At 36.5% G+C, this 22,008-nt stretch overlaps 1 protein-coding gene across 2 annotated transcripts in view; it reads left to right on the top strand.

Moving 5' to 3' along the window:
* The window catches only part of CCDC171 (coiled-coil domain containing 171), a 322,618-nt gene that overhangs the window by 142,860 nt on the left and 157,750 nt on the right, over positions 1-22,008 (top strand). For both annotated transcript variants that reach the window (XM_068974547.1, XM_068974546.1), the window contains exons 18-20: positions 3,227-3,453; positions 3,922-4,104; positions 9,062-9,247. In XM_068974547.1, the coding sequence (XP_068830648.1) occupies positions 3,227-3,453; positions 3,922-4,104; positions 9,062-9,247 (596 nt within the window). The remainder of the gene's footprint in view (positions 1-3,226; positions 3,454-3,921; positions 4,105-9,061; positions 9,248-22,008) is intronic.

The raw sequence follows: 22,008 nt of genomic DNA, 5'->3' as shown, positions 1-22,008 counted from the left end.
TTATATGAGGAAATCATATAATCATGTCTCATTATAATTTTTTTTTCTACTCACTGGATAATAAATTTCTTTCTGTGTCAGTAAGGTAAGTGTACTTCATTAATTATATCTGATTACATACTACTCCAGTATTCTTGCCTGGAGAATTCCATGAACGGAGGAGTCTCGTGGGCTATAGTCCATGGGGATCACAAAGAGTTGAACATGACTCAGCGATTAACACTTTTACTTTCGCTTATTCTATTGTTTATATGTACATAGTTTACTCTGAGAATGAATTCCCTATTGATGGATATTGACATTTTTTCATATTTCTTTACTATTTTAAGTAATGTTGTAATAAACTATGCTGTGATTAGCATATTGTACATAAAAGCATTTTATACTTGTGAAATTATTTCCTTGGCTAAGTCCTAAGAAATGAGTTTGGATGTTTTACATTTGGATATTATAGTCTGTCTTCCTTTCATAAAAGTTTCTTTGCATTACACTTCCATGAACAGTACTTAGAATTCTGATTTTCACATTATGTCTTTGGTACACAAAGTTTTGACAGTCTTTTTCATCTTTATCAATTTGAAAGAGGAAAGAAAGCTCTATATTATTCCTTATTTATAATTTTGATTGTTAGGTTGCATATCTTTTCATTTGTTCTATACCCATTCATATTTTTTTTACAAATTAACTCATTATGTTCATATATGGGTGTGTGTGTTTGTTTTATATATGATTATAAGAACTCCTTGTATATCATGCATATTAGCATTAAGATGAGTGATCAAAACAATTCTCTATGAATTTTTGAGGATGTTAACCTTAGTCATGCAATATTGCCCCTTATATTAGAAAAGGTAATTGCAGAACCTAGAGTCCTCTTCTTTCTTGAAAGACTTATGCTGTTAGATAGGGTATAAGTGACTAACACATGTATTTAGCGTAAACAAGAATTTGTTAAATGTAACAAGTCAAACAGTTTAAACAGTCTAGACAAGTTTAGACATGAGGAATTTCAGTGACTTTATTTTCCCCCTTATTTCTGTTTCATTACACAAATAGTTCTACAACTATGTCACTAGAGGATTTTTTTGTTTCTTCATTTATTTAATATTGAATTAATTGTATTCTGTACTGTATGATGTGAAGTAAATTGTAAAAACACTTCTTACTCATCAAAGCATAAATTATTTATAAAATAATATGCTTTCTGTAATTCATTGAAAGTAGCAGTCAGAAACTTGGAGTGTATGCCTCTTTCCCACTTCTTAAAAATTCAAAAGAATGCCTTGTGAAATTATTTTGCCACTTCATTTCACCTCTCAGAGTAGTTAGTGTCTACACAACATGTTGCTGTGATATAGGAAAAAAACCCCGACCATTCATTAAAATTTAATTATAATTGATTTGTCTTCTAAAGGGTAAAAGGTTTATTACCTTTGTATTCCTGAAAATTTCTTAACAATGAGCCTTTAATCTCGTTTATTTAGAAAGAATAACTTTTGACGTACTATAAAAGCTAATGTTAATTAACTTCTCTTGGTATCATTGAATGCATTCTTGTATTCAACATTGTTGCAGCTACTATAGAAGCAAAAAGAAATATAACTTAATCCAACAAACCTGTTAAAAATACCTATATATACTAGACTGGCACTGTGAAGACAAAAAAAGTTTACTAGATGAAAATAATTAAGGAGTTGCAAGCTTGCTAGAGAAATAGGGAGTGCATATATAGACCTCGGAATTGATGTGTTATATTGAATGTTATAATAAATAAATATTACTGTTTATTCAATTATTTAACCTGTTAAATACATCCTGTAGTTTTGTAACTTACAGTGTTCTGCATTATGTGTTTATTCTACATAAAGCTAATAAATTTTTTTATTCATGATGTATTTAAGGAATCTGTTATGAAAAGAACTGTGTATTGTAATCATACTTTGTGTGCCTTCTGTCCATGGACTTCTCAGAGAACATATTTATGACAGAGGACATATTTTTTTTTTCCAGAGGACATATTTTATATTTACTTTTCCTTATGTTCTTAGAAGTCAAAGCATCAACAGCTGAAAGAAATCAGTTCTACATGAAGGATGTTTTATCCGTGTAGATGTTTTATAAGAGTTTTATACTTTTATCCAATTAACAATTTCTAGTTTACATGTAACTTCTAAGCAATGTGGTTCTCTGGTTCTAACTGCTGCATAAATTGAAAAATTAATCTTTCCTTTCATAAACTGAGGATTAAAGAAATAAAACAGGCTCAAATTTTTGAACATAGGGCTTCTGTGAGACGACTGTTTCTGACACAGAAAACCACTGATGGCCCAGCTTCTCAGTCAGCGCTGCTCTCCAGTGCCCAGCCATGTGTGTTCTTAGAATCATGAAACACTTTTCTCTTGGAGAAAACTGGCCAAATACTCTTTCTGCTCTTCTGATGTGTAGACAAGATTTAAATTAACTCCCAACAGCAGAGGAGCTTGAAATGTAGAGTGGTATAGTCCTTAATTTAAACAGTCTCTTCCTGTTTGTCATTTTACATGGATAGTATCGTAAGAGAAGTAATGACAGATGAAGACCTGCCTAGCAGAGGGAAAACTAAATTACACGACTTTTATTAAGGCATAAATAAACCTATTAACCATTGTCTGGAATACCAATTAGTAGAAAGAACACTGACAATTTTATTTATCAACATTAAACACAATTATTAATTACAGACCTGATGAATCTAGCAGCTAGCAGGCCATGTTGGATATGCTGGGACCTTAAGTCCATTATATGAGAGGAATGATTACCAAAATCCTCTGGGAAAATGAGTAATTGTAGTTGTAAAATTTTAATTGCCTTGGAATAAGGAAAACTATATTTTCTGATAACATAAATAGTGTGACATTATGGTAATAAGCTTCAGTAGCTATAAATAGAAAATGAATTTGTTAGGTTTTAAAACAAAAGATTGATGATGACTTTTTAGTGTCATAGTGTTTAGTATGTAGGAATACTGTAAATACATGCAGATTTTCTTTAGGTACATTATTTAGTAGGTAAGCTGTTTCCTACTCAGTGAAAATTAATATCGGAGGGAGCTTCTCGAATGGATTGCTATTGGTTAGTAGGAATTATATAACTGAGAAAATATTTTCATTATGTTGTGATTGGCAGTATTGTGAAATGAACATGCAACAAGTCCCGTTTTTCTGTGCCTTTTTTTTTTCTTTTGAAGATCCAAATTCCAGAATTTGTGGACATTTACTTATAGGGGCAGCCAAGAATTCTTTCGCGAAACTCATGGATAAAATTAGTCTGGCAATGGACAGTATATCTTTGCACAACAACAGGAGTATTACATATGTAGAAAAAGACTCCCTGGTTCAGAGGCTGGCCCGTGGACTTCATAAAGTAAACACATTGGCCCTGAAATATGGTCTGCAAGGCCATGTGCCCATTTTGGTATGTATGCAATTTCCGTAAATAGGGATTTTAGAACTTGTAAATTTAATTCAAAATCAAGTTTATTTGTAGTTGCACACAAGTATATGCAAATTCTTTTAGATTTCATGTAGTCATTTAATATGATAAATGAAAGCACCTCCAAATAAGTGTCAATAATATCAAAATACCAAAGTTCTGGCATGAGTTCTGAATTTACTGTTCTCTGTAAGTATACTACAACAGAATTGTGTAAGGATTAATTGATTATTACATTTTCTAGTCATGTAGATTATTTCTTTCCTTTATTACATGTAAGGCACGTTATTGGTCACATAAAAAATAAAGCTTTCACTTAAACAAGGTTTAGGAGAGCTGATATTGTCATCTGGGTATCCTAGGTTACATTTAATTTGGGAAAATGGTCGTTGCTGTGGACTTAGAAAATCTGTAGTGACTTCTTGTAAAATTGCTCTTGTTTGACAACAGAAAAGCACAGCATCATTACAGAAGCAAATATTTGGATTTACACAAAGGCTGCATGCAGCAGAAGTGGAGCGTCGCTCACTGCGCTTAGAGGTCACAGAGCTGAAACGGAATCTGAATGAAATGAAGAAGGAGCTTGACAAAACCCAGGGTCTCCAAATGCAATTAAATGAATTTAAGCAGTCTGTAAGTATATATGATTTTAAAAACCATTGCTTCGGTAAGTGCTTCTCTGATATTAAATATATATTGTGTACATATAATATGTACATAAAATGTCAGAGAGCAACTGCATGTTTGTTTTTATTATTTTTTTTAATATTTTTCAGATAAATTAGTCCCCTCAATAGAATTTCTTTAGAAAACTTTCCTTCTAACATGCCCTTACAATACACTTCAAACTTTCTAAGAGACTAGAACTTAAATGTTCTCATCACAAAATGAATAATTATGTGACTTGATAGAGTAGCTAATGCTGCAGTGGTAGTTGTTTTGCAGTTTAGAGGTGTTTCAAATCAATGTGTCATATATCCTAAACTTAAGCAATGTTATATGTTAATTAAATAAAAAGCATAGAATCATTAAAATCATCTCAGTAAAGAAAACTGAGAAAAAAAAAGTTACATCAGATGCTTAAAGGAGTACTGACTGTCTTTCAGCAGAGCTCATAGCCCTGTTAAAACGTGACTGTGACTGAAACATAGGAAATGATATGGTTAACTGCTAGAGCAAATAAACTTTAGTTGAATAACTTGTTTGCAGAAAATGCAAAGAATGTACACCAAGAAATGTTTAGTGTGAATTACTTTCACTGAAGTGTAGAAATAAAAATAGGATTAATTGAAGTAATAATTGAAGGAATGAGATGACATTTTTTATATTTGGCATACAATTAGGTAGTATAACGTTGTGATGATTTCTAACATTTTATGATCATATTGACTGTCGTACATCAGGTACTGACCCTAACTGATTCATTTAGTCCTCTCATGTCAATAATAGTTCAATAGTACTTTTATCCTTTTTTTTTAAAACAGGTAAAGGATGTAGGATACAGAACAGCTAAGTAACTTGCTCTAAGTCACACAGTATGTGGAAATTATGGGATTTGAAGCTCATAATTCTAACTCTAAAACTCAAACTCTTAACCACTTCACTGTAGTGGTTAATGTTCATATCTAGCTATATTAATAAGGGATTATTATACTAAACAGTATAAATGGCAAAATGATGTTATTTTCCTCTTAAAAAATTGGGGAGTGTGCCTCAAACCATCATCTTTCATTTAATTCAGTCAAAGTGTGTAGGAGACAAACAGAATAGTTTCTTCAACTTAGTCTAAAATTGTAACATAAAGGGATACATCATACTTGCTGAAAGTGTTTCAGTACTTGTATTGTTTTGGAATACCATGTTCATCTACTGGCACTTGTTTTTTAAAACCTAACTCCCATTATCTTTTTATTTTTTATTTATTTATTTTTAAATTTAAATTTATTTATTTTAATTGGAGGCTAATTACTTTTTACAATATTGTATTGGTTTTGCCATACATCAACATGAATGTGCCACAGGTGTACATGTGTTCCCCATCCTGAAACCCCTTCTGACCTCCCTTCCCATACCATCCTTCTGGGTCATCCCAGTGCACCAGCCCCAAGCATCCTGTATCCTGCATTGAACCTGGACTGGCTATTCATTTCTTATATGATATTATACAATCAACACACAGAAATCCATTGCATTCCTATACACTAATAATGAGAAAACAGAAAGAGAAATTAAGGAAACAATTCCATTCACCATTGCAATGAAAAGAATAAAATACTTAGGAATATATCTACCTAAAGAAACTAAAGACCTATATATAGAAAACTATAAAACACTGGTGAAAGAAATCAAAGAGAACACTAATAGATGGAGAAATATACCATGTTCATGGATCAGAAGAATCAATATAGTGAAAATCAGTATACTACCCAAAGCAATCTATAGATTCAATGCAATCTCTATCAAGCTACCAATGGTATTTTTCACAGAGCTAGAAGAAATAATTTCACAATTTGTATGGAAATACAAAAAACCTCGAATAGCCAAAGCAATCTTGAGAAAGAAGTATGGAACTGGAGGAATCAACCTTCTTGACTTCAGGCTCTACTACAAAGCCACAGTCAACAAGACAGTATGGTACTGGCACAAAGACAGAAATATAGATCAATGGAACGAAATAGAAAGCCCAGAGATAAATCCATGCACCTATGGACACCTTATCTTTGACAAAGGAGGCAAGAATATACAATGGAGTAAAGACAATCTCTTTAACAAGTGATGCTGGGAAAACTAGTCAACCACTTGTAAAAGGATGAAACTAGAAAAGAACACTTTCTAACACCATACACAAAAATAAACTCAAGATGGATTAAAGATCTAAACATAAGACCAGAAACTATAAAACTCCTAGAGGAGAACATAGGCAAAACACTCTCCGACATACATCACAGCAGGATCCTCTATGATCCACCTCCCAGAATATTGGAAATAAAAGCAAAAATAAATAAATGGGACCTAATTAAAATTAAAATCTTCTGCACAACAAAGAAAACTACAAGCAAGGTGAAAAGACAGCCTTCAGAATGGGAGAAAATAATAGCAAATGAAGCAACGGACAAACAACTAATCTCAAAAATATACAAGCAACTCCTGCAGCTCAATTACAGAAAAATAAATGACCCAATCAATAAATGGGCCAAAGAACTAAACGGACATTTCTCCAAAGAAGACATACACATGGCTGACAAACACATGAAAACCACAGTGAGGTACCATTTCACGCCAGTCAGAATGGCTGCAATCTAAAAGTCTACAAGCAATAAATGCTGGAGAGGGTGTGGAGAAAAGGGAACCCTCTTACACTGTTGGTGGGAATGCAAACTAGTACAGCCACTATGGAGAACAGTGTGGAGATTCCTTAAAAACCTGGAAATAGAACTTCCCTATGACCCAGCAATCCCACTGCTGGTCATACACGCTGAGGAAACCAGAATTGAAAGAGACACGTGTACCCCAATGTTCATTGCAGCACTGTTTATAATAGCCAGGACATGGAAGCAACCTAGATGTTCATCAGCAGATGAATGGATAAGAAAGCTGTGGTACATATACACAATGGAGTATTACTCAGCCATTAAAAAATACATTTGAATCAGTTCTAATGAGGTGGATGAAACTGGAGCTTATTATACAGAGTGAAGTAAGCCAGGAAGAAAAACACCAATACAGTATACTAACACATATATATGGAATTTAGAAAGATGGTAACGATAACCCTGTATGTGAGACAGCAAAAGAGACACAGATGTATAGAACAGTCTTTTGGACTCTGAGGGAGAGGGCGAGGGTGGGATGATTTGGGAGAATGGCATTGAAACATCTTTTTCTTTTTTAGATTTTCTTAGCTCCATACAACTGCTTCCACACACTATCTCTTTCTTATTCTGCATTGCTATACTTGTTTGACCCTATTTATTCATAGAAGAGTGAACAGAATTGAGCCAGTCTTTGGGAGGGATACGTGGACAAGAGAGGGGCTAAAGTTAGCTAAGTTTTTAGGTAAAGGACACATTTTGGAGGAGTGGGAAGAAGTCCTGCAAAAAGATGAAGACTGTCATTTATAGAGGCCAAGTGGATTGTAAAGAGCAGAATGTTCTGATGGCAAGGAGCAATAATTTAAAGCAGCATGACAAGTAAATGGTAGAAGTACAAAAGTATTTTTTCGCAAGACCTAGAGAAGTGCTGTGACCTTAGGGAATAGAGGGATGTTAAAAAGTTGACACTTTAAATTCTTTTCAACTGAACAATGGAAGTTATCAGTCTTAAATAGACGTATATATACTTAGTGTGATTTAGAGACCTCCATGGTTTCTTTCTGTTTTCTGTATATTTCCCATGTTACCCATCATTTGTGAAACATTTCTGTTCTTTGTACTTCAAGATCAAGATGTCTCTTGCCATTTGTTGTAACTAGTTTTCATTTGTTTACATGTTGTGCACAGGAGATAATACAAGTATGTCCTGCCCTCGATTCCATACCCCTTAAGGGATGACCTCTGTCTAGACCTGTCAGTGATTCCAGAGCAGTCATAATATTGTAAATGCTGTATTGTATATTACAGTGCAGATTTTTATTGGCTGTTGTTTATAATGAATTCATATTCTTTTATTCAACAGATACCTACTGAATCCCAGACTCTCCTTTGTGTGGTGGGTGGGCAAGCTGAAGGAGGTCTATGCCCCTTGGAGTTCAGGTCCTTAAATGTGTGGTTGGTGGAAGGGTGCAGACAGGCAATAAAAAAGTGAATAACTATATGAGGTGAATATAGATAATGGTCACGGTGTTGATGAAAATACAAGAAGATGGTATGATAGTGTGAATAGTGGTAGGAGTCAGAGAGGTATGGTGTGGTAAGGGCTCTTCTCAAGAGAGGGTAATTTAACCAGGGAAACCTGAATGGTAGCATATACTGAACACAGACTTCTAGATCATCTTTTAAAAGCATAGGAACTTGTTAAAAGCTTTCATTTTCACAATCATTATCTTTATAAAAAGTGCTCTTATATCCAGATTTAAACTGAGCATTATGGATTTACTTAGAACTTGAAGTGGTTGTTGTTGTTCAATTGCTAAGTCATATCTGACTCTTTGTAACCCCATGGACTGCAGCACCCCAGGCTTCCCTGTCCTTCACTATCTCCCAGAGTTTGGTGATGCTATCCAACCATCTCATCCTCTGTTGCCCACTTCTCCTCTTGCCCTCAATCTTTCCCAGCATCAGGGTCTTTTCCAATAAGCTGGCTCTTCACATTAGGTGGGCAAAGTATTGGGGCTTCAGCTTCACCATCAGTCCTTATTGAGATTTTATTGGAGTAAAAATGATAACTTTGGCAGTATAGCTGTTGTGCTTTAAAAACCTGAGTGATGGTTTTTATCTTGATTTCGGAAATTAAGAAAAATGAATTATACTTTTGTCATGTGTCAGACATTTGTAGATGTTTGTATTCTCCTTATGTTAGGAAACAGAGTACTGAATATTAAATAAACAATACTGCAATTAGCTTATGATTAAGTGTCTTTTCTTTTTTTCAGAAATTGATCACCCATGAGAAGTTTGAAAGTGCATGTGAAGAACTGAATAATGCGTTACTTCGGGAACAGCAGGCTCAAATGTTACTGAATGAGCAGGCACAGCAACTACAGGAGTTGAATTATAGACTTGAATTACATTCCAGTGAGGAAGCTGACAAAAACCAAACTCTTGGAGAAGCTGTGAAGGTAGGAAAACATCCCTTGCAGGAGTCCCTTCCTTCCTGCAGGTGTGAGTCTTTGAGGGAATCATGTATATCTCTTGAATAGGGAAGTGATCCCAAGATACAAAATTTTATTCTATGTGAGCTTATAAGGATGAAACGAGACATGGCTCTGTAATTCCAAACTTGTATACTCATATATTAAAAATGTAGAAGTAGACTTTGTTAGTTGGGAACCAAGTAGAGATTTTTCCAGTAATAATTTTATTCTTTAATTTATCTTCCTTATTTCCTCCTTTCTTTAGTTCTTTTTCTTGTTTTATGCCTTCCAAACATTGAAAATCCATGTGTCCTTTGGATTTGAAAGGTTTTGAGTCTCTCTGAATCTTATATTAAGGGTGTGTTTGAGGAGATCAGAAAGAATTGTTCTCCTTGTCATTTGTTGGTGGGAAAGGTGTTTAGAAGGGAAAAAAGAAGTTAAAATAATTGTCACTTGGAAAACTTCATTAATGGGTTTAGAACTGTTATACCTCTTGGAAATGTTGCCTGTAAATTGTAATAGAAGTTTAGTTTATGATTATATTATTTGTGAAATTTTCACTAGTGAGAATATACACACTGGAATAGAACAACTAATTCCAGGAAAACCAACATAATGTAACACAGCCTGCACGGTAGGTATTATGTATCATCCCTAAAAACAGTAAGCAACTCAGAGTGGGTGTATAATTAATTATAAAAATAATATATTTTTATTCTAATAGTTAACTACTCACATGAATGCTAATAATAAAATAGGCAAAATTTGTTGAGAACTCACAGTTCTTGATGGGATTATTCTCATTTTGTAAATATGAAAACTGAGATACAAGGAGACACATAATTTGCACAGTCATTAGTAAGTTATAGACCTAGGGATTCAGATTTTATATCCATCTTCCTTACATTGACTGTATTACTGATAGGCAGCATACTCATGCCAGGCTCTGTACTGTGGTCTCTATATTGTGGTCTCTGAATTGTTTTGTTTCATTCTTAAACTACTTCCTGTGAAATTGGTACTGTTATTGTTAGCATCTTTTTGATGAAATTGAAAGAGTTCAATGGACTTGCTCAGGGTCTCCTGGCCTATAAATATAGAAACTGGTATTTTTTTTAAAAAAATCATTAAAAATCATTAACCTAATTTCTTAAGATCTAGGTTTATTTCAGCTCCCTATTCTTTATTATTTTTTTCTTTTTTGCCATTATAAGTAATTCTAAGATAAGCAACCCTGCAGCTAAATCTTTTTACACATATTGTGATTATTTCCTTAGCATTAATTCCTAGGTAAAGAATTACTAGGTCTCCAATGACAGATTGGAGAAGGGAAATGGCAACCCACTCCAGAATTTTTGCTTGGAGAACTCCATGGATATAGGAGCCTGGTGGGCTACAGTCCATGGGATCACAAAGAATTGGACATGACTGAGTGACTCACACACACACACACACACACACACACACACACACACACACACAATGACATATATTTTAAATTGTAAATATTGTCAATTGGCCTAAGGCAAATTTTAACATTCTCTCCTAAAATGCATGAAAATTTCACTTTTTACTCAAGCTGGCTGTTACTAATACTGTTAAAGCCTTTTTTGGTCAGTTTGATCAATGTATCATTGTTACTAGATTTATATTTCTTTGATTACTCGTCAAGTTGAATGTTTTTATAAGTATATTGGCCACTGAACAACATTTTTATGCTCCATATCCCATTAATAGATAAAGTAATTAGCCATGCTTTGAAAAACCATTTAACTCATATTGGAATCTTTTCTTTTTGAAATAGCTTATAATTGTGTAATTATAAGCTATAATTATAATTTATATGTTTTATATATTATAAATTATATCAGGTATAAATATATTAAATTATATAAGGTATAGTATCTTCCGGCAGATAAAAAGCTGTTGATATTAATTTCTTTAAAATACCAGTAGCTTAAATATTATTGTCAGGAGTGGAGAATTGTTTAATTACTGTCTCTTAATTAGAACTAGCAGGTGGTATGTGGAAATGTTCTCTTGTGGGATACAGCATGGTTCATTGGAAAAAGCACTGGCCTTAGAACAAGTATTTTCAATTTCAAATCCCAGTACTGTCACTTTGGCAAATAATTTAGGCTTTCTGAGCCTCAGTTTCCTCTTCTGCAAAATTATGGATAATGATACTAAAGTTATGAGATTTTTATGAGAATTAAGATACTGTTTAAAAAGTAAGTTTATGCTTGATAAATATCTGTTTGTGCTTTCCAATAACACTTAAATAGGTTTTTTTTGTGTGTCCTGTATATAAAACTTCTTTAAAAAAATAAAGGAAACTATAAGCAAGGTGAAAAGACAGCCTTCAGAATGGGAGAAAATAATAGCAAATGAAGCAACGGACAAACAACTAATCTCAAAAATATACAAGAAACTCCTGCAGCTCAATTCCAGAAAAATAAACGACCCAATCAATAAATGGGCCAAAGAACTAAACAGAGATGGCTGACAAACACATGAAAAGATGCTCAACATCACTCATTATCAGAGAAATGCAAATCAATACCACAATGAGGTACCATTTCACACCAGTCAGAATGGCTGCAATCTAAAAGTCTACAAGCAATAAATGCTGGAGAGGGTATGGAGAAAAGGGAACCCTCTTACACTGTTGGTGGGAATGCAAACTAGTACAGCCACTATGGAGAACAGTGTGGAGATTCCTTAAAAACCTGGAAATAGAACTTCCCTATGACCCAGCAATCCCACTGCTGGGCATACACACTGAGGAAACCAGAATTGAAAGAGACACGTGTACCCCAATGTTCATTGCAGCACTGTTTATAATAGCCAGGACATGGAAGCAACCTAGATGTTCATCAGCAGATGAATGGATAAGAAAGCTGTGGTACATATACACAATGGAGTATTACTCAGCCATTAAAAAAATACATTTGAATCAGTTCTAATGAGGTGGATGAAACTGGAGCCTATTATACAGAGTGAAGTAAGCCAGGAAGAAAAACACCAATACAGTATATTAACACATATATATGGAATTTAGAAAGATGGTAACGATAACCCTGTATGTGAGACAGCAAAAGAGACACAGATGTATAGAACAGTCTTTTGGACTCTGAGGGAGAGGGCGAGGGTGGGATGATTTGGGAGAATGGCATTGAAACATGTATATTATCATATGTGAAACGAATCACCAGTCCAGGTTCAATGCATGATATGGGGTGCTCAGGGCTGGTGCACTGGGATGACCCAGAGGGAAGGGATGGGAAGGAAGGTGCGAGGGGGTTTCAGGATGGGAAACACATGTACACCCATGACAGATTCATGTTAATGTATGATAAAACCAATACAATATTGTAAAGTAATTAGCTTCCAATTAAAATAAATAAATTTATATTAAAAATAAAAGTAAAAAAAAACTATTGCTGCTGCTTCTTTATAAAAACAAAGTAAGATCATGAATAGAAGATATGGAAAATACAGAAAACAAGTTACTCATAACTTATCATCTAATAACAGCACTGTTTACATTTTGCCACTTTATTTCTTATAGAAAGATAAATGATTAAAGTTTTTATAAATCATACTTTGGGCTTGGTGCTCAGAATAGCCTTCCTTCATGATACAGCTAGATTTTGGATAAAACACTTTATTATAGTGGTGCACTAAAGAGTAATGGAAATCTCCAAGGACAAACATCAAACTCCCACAAAGCCCAGAGGATAGAAATCACAGTTAGCATTGTGAATGGTTGCTCAGCTTACCCTGCAGGTAAATTCCAAAACTAGTGTTGAAAAGAAAGAAAAGAAAGTTAGCAAATCCTGTCCAACTCGTGATCCCACGAACTGTAGCCTGCCAGGCTCCTCTGTCCATGGGATTCTCTAGGCACGAATACTGGAGTGGGTTGCCATTTCCTTCTCCGCTAGTGCTGGAGGTAGGAAACAAAGATTTAGACTCCCACAAGCAGCTAGACTGTGACCCCTGGATTCCCACATTAAGGAATTGCCTTAATAACCTGAATAGGATAATCTCAGGTCAGTAATGTCTAAGTAGAAACCAAGATAAAGCTTTCTCTGGAAGAAAGCTTGCCTAATTTAGTGTTTTTCAAGAGCTTTCACAGACTAAGCTCAAGCAAGTAACTGGCTCTTAAATAAATAGATACATTAGTCTTACCCTCAGCCACATTGCTAAATAACTTTGTAAATTCTATTATTACTTTGTCTGTACTTCCCAGAAAGGATTTTCTATGTAGTGGTGTTAGTCACTCAGTCATGTTTGACTCTGTGAATCCATGGACTGTGGCCGCTAGGCTCCTCTATCTGTGGGATTCTCCAGGCAAGAATACTGAAGTAGGCTGCCATTTCGTTCTCTAGGGGAACTGCCCAACCCAGGGATCAAACCTGGGTCTCCTGCATTGCAGGCAGATGCTTTACCATCTGAGCCACCAGGGAAGCCCCAGTACTTTATCTGTACTTTCCAGAAAGGATTTTCTATGTAGATCATCATATTATTTGTTCTCTAGTACCAGTTTTGTTTCTCTGTTACAAGCCTTAATCCTTTATTTTCTCTTCCTTACTGCAATGGCTGGGATACAATGTTGAGAAGTAAAGACAATTTTAAGAATTTTTTCTTAAATTTCTTCATTAAGAAGTAAGTTTGGTATAGGTTGCTATGAATTGCTCTAAGTTTATAATCCTTATCAGGTTAAAGGAGTTACCTTCCTAGATTATGCATAATTTAAAAAATCATGAATGGATATTGGATATTATGAATATATTTTATGCATCTACGGAGTACAATGTTGGTTGGTTGGTTTAATCACTAAGTTGTGTTTGATTCTTGTGACCCCATGGATTGTGCTCTGCCAGGTAACTCTGACTCTCAGATTTCCCAGGCAATAATACTGGAGTAGGTTGCCATTTCCTTCTCTGGGGCAGAGGCGTGGGGGTGGGGGGGGGGGTGGGGGCAGGGCAGGTGGTGTCTTCCTGACCCAGGGACCGAACCTTGGTCACCTACACTGCAGGTGAATTCTTAACCGATTGAGCCACCAGGGAAGTCTGCAACAGTCATGATTTTTCTCTGTTACTCTCTTAGCAAGTTGAAATATATCGGGAATTAGCAAACTCTTGCCTGTACCCTGTGTTTGTATAGTTTGTGAGCCGTGAATTGCTTTTACCTGTTTAAAGGTTCATAAACAACAAAAAATTAAACAAGATCAAAGAAGAATAAGTGACAGACTCTATGTGGCATTCAAAGTGAAAGTGAAAGAAAGTGAAGTCGCTCAGTCGTGTCCGACTCTTTGCGACCCCCTGGACTGTAGCCTACCAGGCTTCTGCATCCATGGGATTCTCCAGGCAAGAATGCTGGAGTGGGTTACCATTTCCTTCTCCAGGGGATCTTCCCAACCCAGGGATCAAACCCGGGTCTCCCGCATTGTAGGCAGACGCTTTAACCTCTGAGCCACCAGAGAAGCCGTTAAGTGTGCTGACCCCTGAATTACATAAGTATTCTAATGGTAAACCAGCCTTGCATTCTTGAAGTAAACGCAAGTTGGTTGAGATTATTATTGTTATTTTTTTAACTACTTTGCCTCACTCAGTTTAAGATTTTTAACCTAGGACTTTTCAGTCTTTGTACCGTAATTGTGATCACCTTGTAATTTTTCTCTCTCATATTGTCCTTTTCACTTTTTGGTATCAGGGTTTCGCTATCATGAAAGATTTATTACTCCAAACATGTGGAGTAGAAACTTTTGGATAGAATATAACAAATCAATTATGGAGTGTATCAGTCAGTCAGTTCAGTCGCTCAGTCGTGTCCAACTCTTTGCAACCCCATGAATCACAGCACGCCAGGCCTCCCTGTCCATCACCAACTCCCGGAGTTTATTCAGACTCATGTCCATCAAGTTGGTGATGCCATCCAGCCATCTCATCCTCTGTCATCCCCTTCTCCTCCTGCCCCCAATCCCTCCCAGCATCACAGTCTTTTCCAATGAGTCAACTCTTCACATCAGGTGGCCAAAGTATTGGAGTTTCAGCTTCAGCATCAGTCCTTCCAATGAACACCCAGGACTGATCTCCTTTAGAATGGACTGGTTGGATCTTCTTGCAGTCCATGGGCCTCTCAAGAGTTTTCTCCAACACCACAGTTCAAAAGCATCAATTCTTTGGCGCTCAGCTTTCTTCACAGTCCAACTCTCACATCCATACATGACTCCTGGAAAAATCATAGCCTTGACTAGATGGACCTTTGTTGGCAAAGTAATGTCTCTGCTTTTGAATGTGCTATCTAGGTTGGTTATAACTTTCCTTCCAAGGAGTAAGTGTCTTTTAATTTCATGGCCACAGTCACCATCTGCAGTGATTTTGGAGCCCCCCAAAATACAGTCTGCCACTGTTTCCACTGTTTCCCCATCTATTTCCCATGAAGTAATGGGACCAGATGCCATGATCTTCGTTTTCTGAATGTTGAGCTTTAAGCCAACTTTTTCACTCTCCTCTTTCACTTTCAACAAGAGGCTTTTTAATTCCTCTTCACTCTCTGCCATAAGGGTGGTGTCATCTGCATATCTGAGGTTACTGAGATTTCTCCCAGCAATCTTGATTCCAGCTTGTGTTTCTTCCAGCCCAGCGTTTCTCATGATGTACTCTGCATAGAAGTTAAATAAGCAGGGTGACAATATACAGCCTTGACGTACTCCTTTTCCTATTTGGAACCAGTCTGTTGTTCTATGTCCACTTCTAACTGTTGCTTCCTGACCTGCATATAGGTTTCTCAAGAGGCAGGTCAGGTGGTCTGGTATTCCCATCTCTTTGAGAATTTTCCACAGTTGATTGTGATCCACACAGTCAAAGGCTTTGGCATAGTCAATAAAGCAGAAATAGATGTTTTTCTGGAACTCTCTTGCTTTTTCCATGATCCAGTGAATGGGGTGTATAGCCAAGCTTAAAACAAAGTGAGGAAAGTGTTCATGTACTGGAAATAAAGAAGATATCCAAAAGCAAATGGTAAGAGGAGGTGAAGTCTAAATGCCTCATTGGGATGTGCAATCCTAACTGGAGACTTGCAAAATCTAGGCTTCAAGCCCTGTGGACTAAAAATGAGCTACCCATAAATACCATAGGGTCTGGAGAGTCTGCCTTCTAGGAAAATGCAGCCTAGAAAGCCCCTTCCTACTAGCTACAGGGGATTTTATTTTTACGCAGGATATGACTTCCCTGGTAGCTCAGATGGTAAAGAATTTGCTTGCAATGCAGGAGACCCAGGTTCAATCCCTGGGTTAGGAACATCCCCTGCAGAAGGGAATGGCAACCCACTCCAGTATTCTTGCTTGGGAAAATCCCACCGTCAGAGGAGCCTGACAGGCTACAGTCCACACAGTTACAAACAGTTGGAAATGACTGAGAGACTCACACTTCACTTCTGGATGTGGAGTAGCAGAGAAGTCACAAAGAAACTAGAAGCCCAGGCTGGGTGTAGGGTCTTAGTATATCCTACTTTTATGTCCAAGGGCTATTCAACTGAGGAATTATCTTTAGAATGGTCCAATTCTTGTAGAAGCAGTGTGATGTTTTAGACGTAAACAACATATTCAGCAAGGATACTTCTGTAACTCACAGAACACACAAAAGACTTTTATGGAAAATTCAACATTACAAACTATGTAAAGAAATGAGTTGTACATCAAATGAGAAAATTTACATCTGAGGTTGCAGGAATACTTAAAGTATTGAGAGATGTTTAAGTGTTTTTTAAATGCTTTAAGAAGTAAGACGTGGGTAAATATAAGGCAAGAAATGAAAAGATAGTCATTGAAATTAAAAATACAGCAAATGATTTGAATATTGGGAAAAGATACTAGTGGATTAAAAGTTAGTTGAGGGAAAAATATGCATGGTTCGGTGTATTTTGGCAAATGTATATATACGTGTAAGTACCATCAGAGTCAAGACAATAGAAATTTTTTATCCCCCAAATTTCTGTTGTACTCTTTTGCATTCAATTCCCTTTTTTTTAAAGAACACTCTTTATGCTATAGCCTGGCAGCCACGTCCCAGTATCACTCTAGATTAGATTTGCTTTTACTAGAGCATAACATCAATGGAATCAGACAGTATGTACTCTTTGTGTCTGATTCCTTTCATTTGATGTAACATTTTTGAAATTCATCTGTGTTGTTTCTTTATACTGTTGAGTAGTATTCCTTTATGTGGATATACAGAAATTTATTTATCCATTCACCTATTGATAGACAGTTTGTTTTCATTTAGGGCCATTATAAATAAAGCTGCTAAGAACATTCCTGTACAAATCCCTATGTGGATACATGTTTTGACTACTCCTGGGTAATACCTAGGAGTGGAAATTCTGGGTCATATGATAAGAGTACATTTAAAATTTTAAGAAATTGCCAAGGTCTTTTTCCAGAGAGGCTGCATGATTTTGCGTTTCCAGTGACCTTGGAATATCCTGGTGAATACTTGACATTGTCAGTCTTTTTCTCTGTTCTTGTGAGTGTGTAGTGGTATCTTTCTTGATTTGATTTTGCATTTCACTGATGACTAATGATGTTAAGCATCGTTTAGTATACTTATTATAATTAGTCATTCATATGTCTTCTTTGGGGCCTCCCTGGTGGCTCAGATGGTAAAGAATCTACTTGTAATGCTGGAGGCCCCAGTTCGATCCCTGGGTCACGTAGTTCCCCTGGAGAAGGAAATGGCAACCCACTCTAGTATTCTTGCCTGGAGAATTCCATGAACAAAGGAGTCTGGTGGGCTACAGTCCATGGGGGTCCCAAACGAATGTCTTCTTTGTGAAATATATGTTCAGAACATTTGATATTACAGGCTTTGGGGTTTTTGTTTTCTTATTCCATTCCAAAATAGAATTCTTTCTATTTTCTGTATACAAGTCCTCTGTTGGATGCATATTGAGAATGTTATCTTCCATTTTGTGATTGGCCTTTCGTTTTCTTAACAGTGTCTCTCAATTAGAAGAAGTTTTAAATTTTGAAAAATTTTAAATGTTATGGTTAATTTTTGCCTTCTACCTAAGAAATGTTTCCTACTGTGATGCAGAAAGACTTTTGCCTATATTTTCCTTTCGCCAATTCATGCTTTAAGCTTTTACTTTTAGGTCTATGATTCACTTTGAGTTAATTTTTATATATGATTTGATATGAGTTGAATAGATGTTGAGTTGTTCCAGTGCCCACATGTTTACCATATTTGAACCATATTTTCTTTTTATAAGTCTTATATTTTCATCAGTATTATTTTCCTTCTGCTTTAAGAACTTTCTTTAGCATTTTGTACAGTGGATGTCTTTATTATTGGGAAATATAAGGGTAGCCATAAGGGTACCCTCACTCTGAGAACCTCTGGTGTAAAGTTCTTGAGATGACCTGGGAAAGATACGAGCCAGAGTAAAGTGGAGGATTGGCTTTAGATAGGAGGGACACTTCCCTATTATATATGTAGAAAAAGAGTATTAGATGAGGGCATTAGAGGACAAACTTTCTCATTGATGTTTCTTTCTTCCTTGTGGAGGAGGCAGATTCACACCTATTGAATAAAGAAGGAATTTGGAGGAGGAAAATAGTTGAAGAGTAGAGAAGATCTGAAATAGTTATTGTAAAGGGTAGGGAGATAGATCAACAATAGAAATATGACCAGTGTGCTAGGTAAAAATATAACTGGAGGGCTCCTTTGAGACTGATCATTAGGTTAAACAGTAAATGGGAAAGGAAATTTGCTTGATATAATAAAGCAGGATACCTGAATCAGTGCTTTTGGATGCAGAGCAAATTATGGGATAAAAGGTTCAGAGTTTGAGTATGGAATGGGATTAAATAGAGGACATGAAGAGGCCAAGGAAAAAATGAGAGGTCATATTTATAGATGTGTTGCCCATATTATCTTTCAAGTTACCCAAATTTATAGAGTAGATATTGGAGTGAGATAAGAGCTATGAACCAGTTACGTATAGCTGAGAATCAGCATAAATGTATTTTCAGTGTGTAGTGTTTCCAATGTATGTAATTTAGCATTAGAGCTGTACTAATATGGTAGCCACTAGCCACATGTATCTACTTAAATGAATTAAAATTAAAAATTCAGTTCCTCAGTCAGTGTATCTACATTTCGAGTATGGAGTAGCCTCATGTGTCTAGTGACTGCCATATTAGCAGCACAGATACAGAAAGCACCTGTCATCACAGAAAGATCTATTGGACAGAGCTAGTGTGGAGGACAGGGCCATCTCGATCTGTCACAGACCCATTAGGCATGAAAATGGACACTTTACTGTAATGTTCTTTCCATTATGCAGAAACATTTTAGAGCCAAACGGCTTAGGAAAGATAAGCTCTATTGCCGATTGAATTAATAGAACTAGTTTAATGGTTGTAAAGTCTCTAAGAACTCTGAAGGCAGTGAAGGGAGCATACTCTGAAAATAGAAACTCCAGTTAAATAATAACATATCTCTCTCTTATTGGGAACTATAGACAAATGAATATGGGAACCATAGTATGGAAAAAAGTATAGCAAATTAAAGATTTGTTCATTTTTCCTTATTCCCCAGTCCCTCCCTGAGATATTTTATATTGTTGACCTGGCCTATAGTATCTTTAGTGCTACTACACTTCTGAGGAAGTTTGCCAGACAACCTTTATTTAGTATGGGTAGTCTGTAAAACAACAAAAGCTACATTTCTAATGTAATTTTTTTCAATGACTTTGAGTAAACTTATGTTTAAATATAGTAACTACTTAAATTAAGCATTTTATCTGGGATCCTGCCTTATGTGTTTTTATGTTTAATTGAGCGCAGATTCTGGTTACTGGTATACTCTCTGTGTTAATGGAGTAGGTGAAAGAATGACCAAAAACATTGTTACTTCAGTGAGAGAGTTGACCTGTGGTTACAATACTTATGGGAGCTAATACAGAAAAGTGTACCTTAAAATGGGTTGCTTCTGTGACAGTACCTAAAGGATGAGGCACTGGCAAAAAGATCAGGCAGTTTGTGGTGAGAAAATTGGTATCAGAAGTGGAAAGATAGAAATTCATGTAAGCCGTGGCCAGACATTTGATAAAGCTATACTTGTGATAATTTAGGAAGCTAACTTTCCCTGTAGTTCTGGGGAAAGTGGTTGATGTATTTTGGCTTCGACATTCTGCTTTGAACAAGGTATTATAAGAAAGAAAGGAACTCAGGAAAGAATTAGTTGGCTTATGAATATAAAAGAAAGGTCAGAGAGAGAGAGAGAGTCAAAATCTGGGGCTGAAAGGAGCTGATTATGACTCAAGCCCATGGCAAAGAACAAATTGGGGTATGGCTTTCTCACTCTAACCTGCCATCTTAGATGACTTCAAGATAACCACCATTTAGTTCTGGTGAGCTTCCCTGGTAGCTCAGCTGGTAAAGAATCTGCCTGCAGTGGGAGACCCAGGTTTGATTGCTGGGTTGGGAAGATCCCCTGGAGGAGGGCATGGCAATCCACTCCAGTAGTCTTGCCTGGAGAATCCCAACGGATAGAGGAGCCTGGTGGGCTACAGTCCATGGGATGGCACAGAGTTGGACATGACTGAACAACTAAGCACAGTACAGCCTACACACTATACCAGTGTGCACCACTGGAAAACCCCCGGTGAGAATAATCTCCAAGAAAGAATCTTGTATTTATTGGTACATGGCACTGACTGGAAGTAAACAACTTAAAATCATACCAAGTTTTGTGTTGCGAAGACTAAAATTGTTGTTCAGTCACTAGTTCATATCTGACTCTTTGCAACGCTATGGACAGGAGCACACCAGGCTTCCCTGTCCCTCACTATCTCCTGGAGTTTGCTCAAATTCATATCCATTGAGTCCTGATGCCATTCAGCCATTTCATCCTCTGTCACCCTCTTTTCCTCTTGCCCTCAATATTTATCGGCATCAGGGTCTTTTCCAGTGAGTCAGCTCTTCACATCAGGTGGCCAAAATATTGGAGCTTCAGCTTCAGCGTGAGTCCTACCAATGAATATTCAGTGTTGATGTCCTTTAGGATTGACTGCTGCTGCTGCTAAGTTGCTTCAGTCGTGTCCGACTCTGTGCGACCCCATAGACGTCAGCCCACCAGGCTCCCCTGTCCCTGGGATTTTCCAGGCAAGAACACTGGAGTGGGTTGTCATTTCGTTCTCCAATGCATGAAAGTGAAAAGTGAAAGTAGAGGGTTGACTGCTGCTGCTAAATCGTTTCAGTCGTGTCCGACTCTGTGCGACCCCATAGATGGCAGCCCACCAGGCTCCTCCGTCCCTGGGATTCTCCAGGCAAGAACACTGGAGTGGGTTGCCATTTCCTTCTCCAATGCATGAAAGTGAAAACTGAAAGTGAAGTCGCTCAGTCGTGTCTGACTCTTAGCGACCCCATGGACTGTGGTCTACCAGACTCCTCCGTCCATGGGATTTTCCAGGCAAGAGTACTGGAGTGGGGTGCCATAGCGGGTTGACTAGTTTGATCTATACTCCAGGGGACTCTCGACTAAAATAATCTTTTACCCTTTGAGTTTTAAACAATAAGGCTTAAATGGTCTATTCATATATCATTTTAATTGATGCACAGAATTCCATACTGTAAATAAGTTGCATTTATTTAGTTGTTCATCTACTATGGGCATTAGATTTGTATCAGTTTTAAAGATATTATAGATTTGAAGAACAAGCCTGAATTCCTGGCA

The sequence above is a fragment of the Capricornis sumatraensis genome, chromosome 6, assembly GCF_032405125.1.
Source record: "Capricornis sumatraensis isolate serow.1 chromosome 6, serow.2, whole genome shotgun sequence".
Lineage (NCBI taxonomy): Eukaryota > Metazoa > Chordata > Mammalia > Artiodactyla > Bovidae > Capricornis > Capricornis sumatraensis.
The sequence above is the reverse complement of the archived record's forward strand: the minus strand, read 5'-3'. Positions and strand labels throughout refer to the sequence as shown.